General features: G+C 19.5%; 1 protein-coding gene across 1 annotated transcript; it reads right to left on the bottom strand.

The window, feature by feature from the left end:
- Nucleotides 1-8,005: 8,005 nt before the first annotated feature.
- LOC128964947 (putative ferric-chelate reductase 1 homolog) lies at nt 8,006-11,919 on the bottom strand. The gene is made up of 8 exons (XM_054311606.1): nt 11,519-11,919; nt 10,004-10,594; nt 9,815-9,925; nt 9,625-9,740; nt 9,419-9,505; nt 9,146-9,299; nt 8,911-9,065; nt 8,006-8,017 (listed from the first exon to the last, which is right to left on the bottom strand). Exons 1-8 carry the CDS (start codon nt 11,811-11,813, stop codon nt 8,006-8,008), a joined length of 1,521 nt encoding a protein of 506 aa, XP_054167581.1. The 5' UTR covers nt 11,814-11,919.
- Between the last annotated feature and the right edge of the window lie 4,784 nt (nt 11,920-16,703).

Below are 16,703 nucleotides of genomic sequence, written 5' to 3'. Positions count from 1 at the left end.
ATTGTTAAAATATGAAATATTTTTGAGAAAATATATATAAATCGTTTATAATAAAAATATATTTTAGTTTATAACTCGCGGCTATATTTATTAAATAAATCTCTAATTTGCTATTATTTTATAGTACCGAAAGCAAATCAATTGAAATAATATCTGTCGTATTAAAGTTAAAACATATTTAAAATATAAATATTGAATTGATAATATTAATATTTTATAAAAAATATTTTTTTAAAATAAATTATTTGTCAATTTTATTGACAGTCTTTATATATATATATATATATATATATATATATATATATACTGTATATACACTTTATAATAATGTTTTTTGCGTTATATAATATTTTATTATATATTTGTAAAATTTTATCTAATTATTTATATAATATATTTTATTCACTTAAATTAAATCACTTTTAACATTGGTAACACTATAAACATGATTAATGCTATTATACAGTACAACACGTGTTTGAAAAAGAAACACAACTTTCCTCTACAAGCACTTGGAGTCAATGATAATATCGATATTTAGTATTAAACATTACATACCATACTATTTTGTACAGTATTAGTATATGGTATATAATATACTATATACTGTACATAATTATATGTAAATTTATAGTTTTTTTTATATTTTATACAATGTAAGCAATTATTGTGGTTTGGGATCTAAATGAGTCATGAGATAAGTAATAATTTAATTTTGTTATTAATAAAATATTTATTAATTATGTATATTAATAAAAAAATTAATAGACTTGTAATGAGTTGAATCAAAGTACAAAAATAATTTTTCATAATTAAATAATGAATAATGTATATAATTAGTAAAAATATTTATTTCTTAATAATATTGAATTGGGCAAATTAATAAATATTATTTAATAAATTATATTATACAGTATATATACAAATAACTATTTATAAGTTTTATATATAAAATCTAAAGTATATATGTATTAAGTATGTACTGTACATATGATGTATTAAGTGTTTATAAAGATTTATTCTTATATATTTATAATATAATATTTGCGATCTGTATTATGATGTTTAATACTATAAAATTGATTTATTAATATTATTTATTATATAACAAATGATTAATATAAGGGAATAAATAAATGTAAGTCATATTATTTTCATAATAAATAGTAAAAGCATTTGAATATTAGTTTTAATAGATATAACGGGTTGTCTTTACAAGTTGTCAAAGCAAACCATATTTACGTTAATGACTTTTGACAATCGTTTGTCTCATTTAATTGCAAAACACTTATATTATTTGACAAATCACTGTCTTAGCAAATAAATTCATTTTCAATGAGTTTTCATCATATAATACATTTGCCAAACAAGACGTGCCATTCAATAGTTTTTTGTCTGTTAACACAACTGTCACACGAAATGAAAAAACTTCAATTTAATTAATTTACACCAATTTTGTCAACCAATTATTTAGTAACAATATATTATGTACAAAAAAATAAGTTTAGATACAGTTTACTGCCATTAGTAAATTGTTTTAAAATAGCATTCATTAAATTTTATATCTAAAATAAATAAAATACAAGAATATTAACAAACTGTGAAAAACAATATATAAAATGACATAACAGTAATTCTGTATACAAATAAAAAAAACCGTATTTTTATTAGTTTACTGTATATTCAAAATTAAATGATTTTATTTAATATAAAATTCATGAATGTTAGACATTATATACAAAGGCATCGAACACAGTATAGAAGCCATTAATAGAGTGATAACAGTGATGGATAAGAATCATAGATATATATATATATATATACAGTATATAAGTTATGGTTGTATTGGGATGTGGTGTGAATGCGGTCAGACCTCAAATGAATGACTGGTTTCTCCAAATAAAACTTAATTAAAGAAGTGTTTTCTTTTAAATTATTTTCTTATATTAAACCAATTAATTAATTAATTACATAAATCTAAATAAAGTAACCAATTGTTGTAAATCTTGGAGAATAATATAATAATAAAGAATGTATTATACATTATAATTATTTAATTATGTCACAAATTAATTATATACTTTTTTCGTATTAATTGGTTGACAATTATTTGTTAGTTTTATTAACTATATTATTAAATATGCTTAATTAATAATTAATTATAATGATTAATTGTTGAAAATTATAATTTTAATAATATTTGGATTAAAAATTTATAGTAAGATGTTTAATATATCAAACATTTTTAACAAAACATATCGGAAATGATTTTTTTGTTTACCCAACGATAAACAACTTTAGGAAATTTTATCGGAAAATATCGTAATTTTATCTAATCTTTTGTTATTTAAAAACATATATAGAAATCATAAATTAATTTCCGTTTACAAAATAACTGAAAACAATACAATTATAACTTWAATTATTTAATTATATCAATTATTGATTGAAAAAAAAATTTATATAATATGCCAAAAGTTATATTTCTTTATAAATTTTTGTTATTATACAATATATTTTATTATTTGAGTGAATGAAAAGTAATCAAATATGTTTTATCGCTTATTTGTTAATATAATTTACTATTGATTTCTAGACATTATTTCAGAATTTGTTTATTCAAATATAAATATTTTTTTATACAAGACATCTGTCATCTCAAGTGTGACATAATTTGAAGACTTCATATTACACTTAAATATTATGAAGTATTTTATTTTAACAATTTTATATAAAATTTAAATTTAACAAAATTTTTGAAATAATTTCATTTGTTTAGTCATTAAAAATATCATAAAAATTATATAAAAGTTATTTAGTAAAATATAAACTTATTAATAATTTTAAACTAAATATTGATATTTAAAAAAATAAATTTTATTTTATAAAATCATTCATAGAGAATATTCTGTTAAAGTAAACACATTTAAAACAAATACTTTTAATGTAAATAATTAACAAGTTTTTATACAAAAAATTATAGTGAATTGCAATTTTTATTTTATAATTAATTTGGCGATCAATAAATATGAGACAATTGTTTTGTTTGATTAGTGTGTTTGCAATACTTGTATAACTAAATACAAATGAATACTTCTTTTGTCAAACAATTACTCATTGAATGAAAATTCATTTATTATTAGTAAATATGTTTTGTAATACTCGTTGATTAATAGCATTAATATAAATTTATATCTCATTTATTAGTTTTATAGTTTAATCACTCAATTTTATATTATATATATATATTGTTAGACTATTTGTGTTGTTATTGTTAGCGATTTATAGAAAAAAATCTTTAAATAAACAATACATAAATAGTTTATTAGAAATGATTTTCTAAAAACTTAGATAACAAATGTGTTATTTATTGATAAGATGTTCAAAAATATAGTAAATAATTTAATTCAAATCTCATATGAATAATAAATTCAAATATTTTTCTAAATAAATTAAAATTTATATAAATTTATATTTATACAAAAGCATTGCTTCTTAGGAAATATGTTGAATGTCTTTATATATTTCACATAATATACATAAAACAACAATAATATTTTGATTTTACAATAATAAAAATAGATACTTAAAAAAACTTTTTTTTATTAACTAATGCATTATCAAAATATTTGCTTTATTTACAATAGTATATGTTTTAAAAGACACTGTAAAGTATATTATAAAAATATATATATATATATTTATGTTTACCTGATTGTRTGTATTGATGATGTTAGTAATAATAATAATAATAAGTATGCTAAATATTTTGAAATCATTTTAATATAACAAAATTAGTTTTATAATAATTATTATTATTATAAAAAATAAATATTAACAACAATTATACAAAATAAAAGTAATTTTTTAAACATTTTAAACCCGATATTTTAGTAGTTTATTAAATTAAAACTTTTATATATAATATCTATAGCGTAGAGTTGTATAGAGTTGAGTGAAATTGAGAGACAAACTCAAAATAAGACTCAAAATTGTTTCAATAATACGACTATTATTATGAAGTGTTGTGTAACGCATGTGTGGGCTCTCAACGCGTTATAATAATAACTGTTTTTTGAAATCAAAACGCTTTAAGACTATTCAGTAAATCTAAAAGTAATTCACTGGTTATTACTTTATTGAATCTATATTTTAAAGTTTTATATTTAATAAATTATTTGTCTTTTAAARCTATATTTTATTATATTTATTTACATTAAAAACAGTATTATAAATGATTTCATTTTTAAATATTAAACTCTTCATAATAGTTGAATAATAGATATTTTTGTTTAATTAAATGTTTACTTTGTTTATATAAATTAAAAATATTTATGTTATATTTTTAATTTAAGCTTTAAAATACAGATATTTAATGTGTTGTTTAATATAACAATACAATAGAAAAACTATATTATTATATAACTTATATAACCTTTTATATAATTAATTAAAAAAATAAAATATGACATTTWAAATAATTTACTTTTTTTAGATAATTAATTCAAGTATTGTTTTCAAAATTACATTAATATTTTAAAGTAAAAAACCATAAAATTTAAACTAAAAATRTTCATTAAAATATTTAACTACATATATATTTATATACTGGAATAAGTATTCAAATATAAGTGACTAATTAGTTTGCTATGATTTATATATATATATATAATAATGTATTRATTGACATAATATTTTATAATAATATACAGTAAAGTATTTCTTCTATATTTAAAATAAATTTGAATGTCATATACTATTATGTGGTCTTATATATAAAAAGTAATATAAACAATAAATTARAAAATTAAAAAATATGGGATTACCATKATATATTTTTTTGGTATGGCAATCATATTATTAAAACTTTTTTATTTTATAAAAACTGGCAAAATAAATGAATTTATGCTAATTTTGAAAACAATAAATTACTTTTAATAATAATAATACTGTACTTCGATGAAGTAGATTGAAAGTCAATAATATCATTGATATCAATAGTATTATATATTTCTTAATCTTAGTTATTTAAAAGTTATATWAAATTTAAATTAATATATAATTTAGACTATAAATTGCATTATTTTAAATATATTTGTTTATTTTTATGTAAATAAATAAATAAACTGATTTTTCAAGTAACCTAATTGATAATATACTATATGTTAATTTTTCACAGTAATATGCTATTATAAATTTTTGTTTAAAATAATTTAAACAAATTTTATTTAAAAATTTATGTATCGTATTTAATTGTTAATTTAATATTATAAATTTATTTTTTTAGTTTGTATATTTAAAAATATCTAAATGCAAAATAAAGAGTTATAAAAGTATTTATGATAAACAAAATAACAAAAATAAAATAAAGTTTAGAATTTTAATAAATCAATAATTAAAATAAAAGCGAATTTACTTGGCGTAAACATAAAACAATGTTAATATTATTAATCATATGATATTTTATTAAAATTAAAACTAAATTTTGACATTATATTTACACTTTTTTATTTTTTATTTATTTAGTTTATTATTTAATTAATTATTTATTGACAATAATTATGTCAAAATAATACTTAATTTTTCCGAGAAAATGATGAATAATGTGTTACATATTGTCATACAAGTAGTTCGTAAAATCATTTACACGGAATTGTTGTCACATTTTTGTTATAAATATATTATAACTGACTTTCATTATACTATAAATCTTGATTTAAATAAAACCAAAGAATATAATACTTTATTTACTCATTAATTGCTTAAAACACATGAAATATATTAATAAAGTAATAATACAGTCTAAATATACGTAATATAATATAAATTTAATTAAATTTAGACATTTTTTAATGAAATCGATTATCTTTCTTTCTCTCTCTCTCTCTCTCTCTCTCTCTCTCTCTTTCTCTTTCTTTCTTTCTTTCTTTTTCTCTCTCTCTCTCTTTCTCTCTCTCTCTCTTTCTTTCTTTCTTTCTCTCTCTCTCTTTCTTTCTCTCTTTCTCTCTCTTTCTTTCTTTCTTTCTTTTTCTCTCTCTCTCTCTTTCTCTCTTTCTCTCTCTTTCTTTCTTTCTTTCTCTCTCTCTCTCTCTCTCTCTCTCTCTCTCTCTCTCTCTCTCTCTTTATTCTCTTTTTTAAATAAAAAATTAATGAATAATATGTTCGTTATTACAAATGTTATGCCTATTATTTATTATACAAAAATTATTAATTAAGAATATATTAGAACATAGAATAGTAAATTAATTTTATTTAGTTTGTCGATAACACTTGTTGTTATATATTATAGTTATAGAGTATTATGTATTTTATATACAGTATAATATAACAAAAACCTTAACTAAGCAATTAAATACAATTTATAAATTKAATTTATGTTTTCCATAAAATTAATTTTTTTATTAAAGAATATAAACGTAAAAAAATATTTTTGAAACCGTAATTTAATGATAAAAGATTTTTAATCAGAAATATAATAGAGTTAGATATGATATAATAATTGTATAAAAATAAAATGTAAAATATATAGCATTTATTTTTCACAAGTGTCTGACTTCAGGCATAATTTGTTTATAATCATAATAATTGAAATATTGTTATTATTAGAAAAATTATATTTCTAAAACTTACAAAATAAATCTACAAAACAAAAATATTGCATTTTATTATATATATATATATATATACTGTATATAGATATTTATTTAACAGTAAATAAAAGTGAATCACTTAAGTTTACGGATTATAAACTAAAAAAACAAATAAGATTTAATTTCAATTCACGTTTTTTCAAAATAAAGTAAAATATTTTTATATAGTTGACTTGAATTTTATCAATTATCAATCAATCATTTAATAATTATATAAATTAAAATAAAGTAATATTATATATTTGATTTTCTTTCATAAATGATATAATAATAAATAATATATTTTCATCAATTGTCAAATATTGACCAAAAATAATTTATAAATATTCAATAATAAAATGAAATCCATTTCTTAATATTAAAAAATAAAATTCAATCATTCAGTACATTAAACATAAATAAACATGATAAATTGCTATTTTCAAATTTTTGATTGATATTTATTTTGTCGTTAAGTTATTAAAAAAAATAAGTTTATTTTTATTTACATATTAATAATTTCATATATGCTTACATTTAGTGTTGGCAAAAAAGAGAAATTTATAAAATAATAGAGAAATTTCTAGAAAGTTTCTAAAAGAAATTTCTATCTATGGGATCCCAATGTTAATTTTGTTTTTCTCGATATATGTTATTATGTAACAATACATTGGTTTTACAAGTAATAATTAAATATTAGTATTAATATTTTAATTATTAATTAAAGTAAAAATTAATTTATTTAATTATCTTAAATTCTTATATATATAATAAAATGATTATTAAAATTTTAGAAAACTGATTATTATTAAATAATTATAATTATTTTACATATAGGTATCGCATTTTGTATAGTAGTGTATATTATAGCAATGTTATATGAATAGTAAAGTTATTAAAGTTATTAATAGTAAAGTTTTCTCATTATTTATACCTTATTACAATAGCTATAGATATTAGTATAACAATAAAGTTATATAGAAATGAGAAACTAAACTTTCTCAGGGAAATTTATTAGAAACTATTTGCCCATCTCTACTTACATTACATATCAATATTAAAAATTAATTATTAATATAAAAAATGAAAATTAATGGAAAAAATTATTAAATTTTAATTTGATATATAATTTTGATTGCAATTGAAGTCGCAGTATTTACTGTATAACATGTAATGTATAATTTTTATAYATATTATTTTAAAAACATTTTAAAACAATTAAATCAAAATTGCATAAAATAGTTTAATTAAAATACAAAGATTATGTAACAAAAAACAAGAGTTAATCAATAAATTTTTATTATTTATGTCATATAATTTATAACACATTTTTATTATATGTTGGCTTAAGTTTTGTTATCATAACATATCTCAAATTAATCTTCACACTAAGTTAGGTGAATAACATTTTTAATTTATATTTAAATATATTTAATATAATCTTATTTTATTGTATACATTATTCAGTGATTCAAAATAGAAAGTTATTATTATTATTATTATTTTATGATTGATTACATTTTTTAGTAATTTTTGAATATAAATAGGAACATGAAAAACACAATTTTATAGTCTAGTAACTTGCAAATTAAAAAATATAAAATTTTAATATATAATTAGTAATTACAATGAAAATATATTTTATATCCAAAATCATTTGAAATTAACAATAGATTTCTCAACAAAATAATATGTATTATTCATTATTTTGTAAAAATTAATGTCAAAATCCTATTATAAATATATATATTATTCTATAATAASATTTTGACATGTATATTTAGTATGCATATAAATTTTATGTATAAATTAAAATATTTTTTGTTAATATAATAAATTGGATTAATGTTAATCACAATCAACTTAATGTTGAATAAAAACTATTTTTGTCTTTTTGTTTAATTATTTACAACATTTATGTAAATTAGTCATTCATTAGCACAAAATTTTTATTGTTTTTATTATTATTATTATAAAAAACAAATCAATTTAGCACAATTTTTACAAATTAATATAATTTATAGTATATATTTATAATATTAAATGATATGGAATTAATTATAATCAATTCATTTAAATATTAAAATAATCAAAGCTATTGTAAAAGCAATTATTATGAGACCAGTAATAAGCACCAGTAGATTGTCTAAATATATGTGATACTGTAATAAAAATGTTGTCTATCAGTATTTATTATAATTTAAATTATGTTAAATATTTAATATATCAAAAAAAATATTTAAAAAAAATAAATAATATAAAATCCAAAATAAATACTAGCCTTTGATTTTGACAAATGAAAATTTGTTTGAAAAAATGTTTTCAAATGATGTAAAATATGTGCAAAAATATAAAATACTGTAAAACCGATAACAACCCACAAAAATTGTTTTGGTAGTAAACCTTCAAATTTAACTGTCAAACAAAGTGCTGTAACTATTTTTTTTTAATCAAAAACATGTGAAAATTAATTATGATTCTTAAAAATTTGCAATTATTGTGCAGATAATCCATACCCGCCAGTATGTGTCCGATATAACCACCTGACCGGTGAAAGTAATTAAATATCCATCGCTTAGACGAGTCGGGTGGCGGTCGGAATAATGAACCGATTGGTTGTAAAATTGCTAATATAATTGATGTTAAACCAACTATTGGATGTGATTGAAACTATAAATAATATATATCTATTAATATGTATCATATACAGTAATATATAATATAAGTAAAACATTATATATTAATTTTAAACTCATAAAAAACTAAATAAAATATGATTTAATACATACACCGCTCCAACCCTTGACTTTTACAAATATCAAAATCGTTGAAATGATTATTGCAATAACACCTGTTATCATAAGTGCCCGATGAAACTGATGGCAAATAAACAAAAACATATAACTCATACATATGTATGTATTTTTTTACAATATTTACTATATTATGCAAATATTGAAAAATATAAATATAATAGTATAGTATTGATATTTACAGCAAACCATATCTTAACGCCACAGAGTGTAGAGTCAGGCCATGAGCTCTTATAATGACGAGCCATCAGTATAGCTATACTAACACAACAGATCCATCCGATTATCATAAATAGACCTACAATTATAATGATGTCGATAATAAATATTATTAATAATAGCTTTTTAGTAATGAAGTCTAAAAAATATTACCATGAAGTCTGATTAGTATATGAATTGGTGCCGCCGTTAATATACCGATAGTCTGTAGATTAACTGCTTGTGCTGAGGGAAGTCTCAGTCGGTGGGCTTGTATTGTGTCGTCTTTCAATACATTTCAATACATTTCAATATTTATTATATTGTTTTAATTTATTTCAAAATATTTAGAGATAATAATACCATTATTAGTGTTGCCGTTTGCCAGTAATAAAAAATAAGATTTATTTTTGATATCAAACTCATGTCCCTTAACAGAGAATACAGCAGTTCTTCTCCAACGACAAGTCAGTAGTCCTTCTGAATCAGATGAGTACAAAAATGTAAGGCCCGGGTCATCGTCTACTAGTTCAGTATGTTTAGGATTGTCTACATTCCAGCCCTGTTTTAATAGTTGTTTGCCATTATGTCCGGATATACACAGAGTAACGGCATCGTCGCCCATAGATGCGTCTGTAGACAGACCAATGGCCACATACCCACCCGCACCAGTAGATTGTTTATTGTAATATATGTCAAACTCGACGGTCCCATTGGTTGAAGAGATTGAATGACTAGTGATAAGAGCCACACAATTCTTGGATTCTAAACAACCAGACTTTTGGTCAGAACTATAGCCAAAACAAAGTCTCAGTCCTTCTGAGCATTTCTTGTACGCCTCGACTAGTGATGGAAGGGGTGCTTGAGTTGGCTCAGGTGATGGTGTTGTCACTGAACCAAACTTTAGATCCACTGCAGTATCAGAATTGACATGTTTTTTTAAATGATATTTGACTGTTAAATGCGGAACAAAAACATTTAATTAATTTTACAAACAAATAAAAAATAAAAATGATTTACAAATTAATAAAAGTAATACAAATATTTTTCTATATTTATATCATCAAAGATAGGATTGGTATGTATGGGGGAARACATAAGTAATTATGCGCCCAAACAACTGTCAAAATGATTGAAAACTTACCGATAATTTTTGCAAAAAAGTTTTAAGGAAGAAAATACTTATCGATTATACATCTCTAATGTATAAATAATATTTTTTTTATTTATTAAGTGAGGCACAGGTAGGGTAGGCGTATCCATTGATGAATTTTAATATATACATTGAGTATAAAAAAATTCATTGCATTTGTACAGGTACTGTATATTTTGAAAAAACGCTGCTTTGATTATAGCGTAAAATGTATTATATATAAAGATAACTGCACTCCAGTACTCCAGTGATGTGCACCGGTGTTACTGTACTGTAGTGTATGATTGTTGGCATTTTGTGTGCCTTTTAATAAAATAATACAATATTATGATAAACACTGTGAGTTCAAACTCGTTTCATGTACTCTCCGAGAGCACAGTTATACTGTTATAACAAAATATGTAATATAAATATGATATATATTATATACACATATATACGATATATGTTTGTAAGGAAAAGGATCCTATGGGTGCAACTGAACACTACTATTAAATTTGAATTTAATTAACCCAATGAATATATACTGTATGTATGGTTTTAAAATATYTTCTATAAAATATTTACTGTAAWAATGAACTATTAAAAATAAATTTCACATAAAATATTTCATATTTTAGTTAAGCTACATATATAAMACGTGCAAATTTTAATATAAATTATAGTAAAGTAAATTTAAAATTAGTAAAAAAATGTCATCAATGAAAAAAATTGCTAAAACTTACGTTTGTCATTATCATCGATCAGTCCCGCGGCTAATATTATGTAATAATTGTTTTTAATTATATCAAACACAATATCATTGACTTTAGTAACAGAATTTCGGATCCATTTGGCACTTATAATACCATCACTTGATATAACTTTATCCACTTGTTTGATGCCATCAACTGATCCAATGTGTTGATTACTTCTGCCATTATTCCAGCTATTTGTCAGATACGGTGGTTTGTCATTTGACGGCACAATTATCTGAGTAACCGAATCGGAACCCATTATGCTATCACTTGACAAACCCATTGCAAAATAGCGATCATTAGTAGAAAGATTTGCAAATATTTGAAATAATATGCTTTTATCGGTGCCATCACTGCTGTTATATGGCGAGGCTATCAACAATATATTGCAATTATTTTGTTGATCACAATTATCTGGTAAACCCAAACAATAAACTTTTGTTTTCAAACAATTATTATACGGAATTTCATTAGCTTTTAATAATATTATGTTAAATAATATAACAAAAATATTAAAAATAATATTAACTAATAAACCCATAAATTTAATTATATATATATTTCCACAAATAAATATTTAGCAATTATTCTGATGTTATATATTTTATAATAAAGTTTATAATAAAAACAAAGTATTTTACTAAWAATTTTTATTAAATTAATGTAATGTTTTCATTTGGAGGAGGTTTATAAAAATAGATTAATTCGTGATATGTACATAAATATAATAGATTTTATTGACAGTATTGCAAATCATTGTGATATGTTTATTACATTTTATAAGTTAAGTACAAGTACTGAATTTTTATTGTTTTACTACACAGTATATAAATTCAATTGTTTTTAAATGTTTGTTTTAGAAATTAACAAAATAATTTTTTAAATCTAACATATTATTAATTTTAATCTAAATATTAAAATATTATTTAAAAAATCAATGTAAAAAAGTTGGTATATTACAGTATATTAAAATATTTATAGTTATTTAATCAATTATACTGAATAATATTTAATTATTTATGAAAAATAAAGTCAAAATGAGAAAACAATACATTCACGTGTGGTAATCAACAAGTGTTTATCAGATTTTATTGTTTGTAACATTTGTGCCAAAAGTGTAAATACACTGTAATTATATAAGATTAATAAAGTAGTATATACTGTAATAACAATACAATCTAAATATTAAAACTATAATATACTTCTATTATAAAATAATTAAATATAGTTTTGTCACAAAACCATAATTTTTATTAATTTTATTAATTATAATTATAAAAAGTTATAAAATATTATTATATTTTATTATTTTGTATTATTAATGAAATTTTACCATGTTTATTAGATAAGAATTGAATTGTCAAATAAAAATAAATACACTAATTATTGTTTAGTTAAAATACTAAAATATGATTAAACTATTTATTTGTAAAGATAACCAAAAATCTAAAAATCCATAATATTTTTTCAAGTAATCGTTTTGATTTTTCAAGACTTCTATAAAAAATTAAGTTGTTTACTAAACTAAACTATTTTAGTTATTAAATAATACATTTAAATAAAAAATAATATTTAGTTATTTTTATAAGTATTTGAAAATTTTATAAATTAATAAACAATATGATATATGTAAAATAATGTTATTATTAAATTATTAAATATTATAAAAAATATTATATAAGAAACTACAATATAATTATGAAATATTGAATTAATTTGTAATTCTTAGTAGTATTACTAATAAGTATGTAATTAAATAGCATTTTAAAGCATTAATAACACCAATTACAGTATTAATCACATTTATAATAATTATCGTAAATATTATAGTTATCACAAATTTGTGCATTTTATAAATTATCAATGACTTAATGATTATTAATCTGTATTCATAATAATAATAAGACTATTGGCATCACTTTCAGTTATAAAACTGGTATACATAGTAAGTACAGTATTATTGTTATTATTGTTAAATTTGAAAAATGTTAAGTTAAGGATTTGTATAAATATTGTAATAATTTATCATGGTAAAATTTTAAAAATAAGCATAATAATATCTGTAAATGGATTATAATTGTCATATCATATTTTTTTTATTAAAACTATAAATATAAAAAAATAATTTAAAGAATTTTAAACATTTAGTTTATCTAAGGCTTGGCTTAGTTTTTCAATTTAAAAATAATTTCAATTTAATAACTTAATAACAAAATGTATTAATTCTAAGTCAAATTGTTTACAGTAAATAAACTTATAGTAAGTATACTAACATTATATTTTATATAAATATATTATTAAAATTAATAATACTGAAACATTTTTATAATAATAAACAGGAAAATAAATTGTATGGAAATATATTATATTTAATATATCTTTTTTAATAATAGTATCGTTTAATCAGTACTCGCAATCTAATTGTCAAATAGGAGTGCACTCAAAGTTGTTATAAATAGCATTTATTGTTATAATGAAAACTATGTGAAACATCCCATCCATTGATTATATGACTTAATTAAATAATTTACACATTTATCCTATTAAATATATAACATAAAACATATTGTTCTAATAAATTCATAAATAATAATAATATATAATATGATTTATATAACCATAAATATCATTTTAATAATTTAATGAATTTGTGAATAATTAGCACTTTTAATCATAACTGTATTATAAGTTAAGATTATATTTTAAATATAATATTTATTTTTTTGAAGCTTTAAATTTAAGTAAAATCTGATGTGAAATATGTTATTTTGTTATTTTTTGTATCATAAATTATCATATAAACAATAAAATAATAAAAATGTTTATGAATAAAATTTCTTAAATTTTCAATAGTATCTTAGCATTCAATATATTATTTGTAATTATTATTAATTATATATTTTAGAATATAAAAAAATTAAAAGCTGTGCCAAACAATTATTAAAATTTCTTTTATTATTATTATTATTATTACTAAAATACGTATGTTTGGTATACAGTATATATTAATATATATCATATGCCATATGAACCTATCATTAGTCATCATTGAATATAATGGGTGAGTTCAACATATATTCATATACAGTATTCAACATTAAAATTAATTTTTTTTATTTTGTTTTAAAACTTGTAAACAATTTTGTAATGTTATAACTGAATCCGTGACTCCCTTCCTGGTAATTAAGTAACCGTATACTTGACCCCTACACCATAGACTGTCCACAAAAAATTACAAAAAATAGCAATAGTAGTGTGAATAGCATCAAAAAAATGATAATTGACTTTTTATATAATAACTATTTTGACATTTTGATTGTGATTAATTTATTTGTCAGTTATGTTTGCTAAACGATATAAGATAACAACACTTAACCGCATAATAACTGTTTTTTCTTCATTATTTTTACCCTCACTTAAAACACAATAATTGTTTTAATTGTTTTGAATAAATAACTTCAAGTGACTTCAATGAGGATAAAAATTATTTTTTCTTGACAGTAATCTTATTATTATATAATTTTTGTTGACATTAAAAAAATTACTAGTTTTTTATTAGTAATATTTTAATATGACAATAATCACAATAATATGAAGTAAAAAAATAAAGTAATTTTAAACAACTCAAATATAAACTAAAACTTCAATATAATAACAATTTAAATCCTATTATAAACATATTTGAACTTAGATTCAAAAAAATTGAAATAATTTACTACATATTCCACTCTTCCTTATTTAGTGAATGCTATTATTGTTATTAATAGGTATAACAGTATATAAGTTAACTATTATTGTTTGTTATAAAAATCAGGTTTTATTTTTTGTAATATTAAAAATAATATTATCAATAGTTTTTAAAAATATAAGAAACTTTCATAGTAAATTTCTTTCTATTAAAATTTCATAATGAATTAATTGTTAATTATCATAATCTTTTATCATTATATTTTCATTTACATCTTAATTAAGTTTTGTTTTATTAGTAAAAATATTTATAACACAAATTATATTAAATAGTAATGTCAAGCAATATCTTAAAATCATCCCCATATCCGACTCCCAATTAGTCATTTATATTGAATATCTATTAAACCATATTTTATAGATTAAAATGACCAATGTCAAAATTATAGACAATTTTATATTGAATATATTTAACATTGGTCATTTTTTATTTACTTGTATGGTTGACCAGATAATTGCACATCTATTAAGCGGTCTTATTTAGTTAACCTTATAATTAAATAAAAAATTATACAGTATAAATTAGTCTATAAGATTGCCATTATTTGTCATTTTTATATGTAAAATATGGTTTACTAGGTATTCAAATAAATAATTAGTCGGGAGTCTAATGTGGGAATGATATTAAGCTAAAGCAATGTCTAATCTATAAAATTTAGTATTTTTATATAAAAATTTCAAATTAAATAAACAAATTAGTCTCTTTAATTTTTTTTGTTAATATCTCATTATATAAATGTATTCAATACATTGTACGCTATATCTAATATACAGGTATTTAAATTTAAATAAAGTAATTTATACTTTTATTATCGTAAACCAAAGAAATTTTTTCAGAAATTTTTTTAGAAAAATGATATTTTCTTAAAACTATTATTATGTGACTTTAAAATATAATCTCAAAAAAACTTTATAACTTTAATCGCATACCATATGCGGCAAACATGAGTATAGAAAAACACGACAAACATATGGTATGCCTGAAGTGACCATTCAATTGAATAACTGTTTTTTATTTAAAAAGTCATATACTGTAAAATTCTCGAAATTTGAAATTTCTCATAAAATTTAATATTTAAAAAAATATATTATCACAWGTTTGAACTTGTTCTTGATTTTTACTGTATTTGTTTGAAAAATATTTATTAAATATTTCTGATTTTACAAAATATTATGAGAAAGTCTTTATAATTAAATTATATTTTTGGCAACAAATTTTCCACTTTGTTTAACTTACATATAAGGTATATTAGTATAAACAAAATATTAGTGAATAAACTGTAAGTTATAACTAACTGTATTTAAAGTAATAGTATATACAATTTAAAAAGTTTTATATAATTTTTATTAACATTTTATTATTATTAAAAACTAATTATATTGCTGTATATTAAAAATTTTCTTTATTTTTTTAATGGTTTTTGAA

This window comes from Oppia nitens, unplaced genomic scaffold (assembly GCF_028296485.1).
Source record: "Oppia nitens isolate AA-2021 unplaced genomic scaffold, nextdenovo-longstitch-racon4-pilon3 scaffold10_pilon_pilon_pilon, whole genome shotgun sequence".
NCBI lineage: Eukaryota > Metazoa > Arthropoda > Arachnida > Sarcoptiformes > Oppiidae > Oppia > Oppia nitens.
Note: the sequence above shows the minus strand (reverse complement) of the source record. Positions and strands in the feature narration are given on the sequence as shown.

Coding starts and splice junctions, on each gene's coding strand:
- LOC128964947 (XM_054311606.1), bottom strand. CDS start 11,813: ATGGGTTTGTCAAGTGATAGCATAATGGGTTCCGATTCGGTTACTCAG. Junction 9,926..10,003: donor AAACGGCAACACTAATAATG/GTATTATTATCT, acceptor ATGTATTGAAAG/ACGACACAATACAAGCCCAC. Junction 9,506..9,624: donor GCGTTAAGATATGGTTTGCT/GTAAATATCAAT, acceptor ATTTGCCATCAG/TTTCATCGGGCACTTATGAT.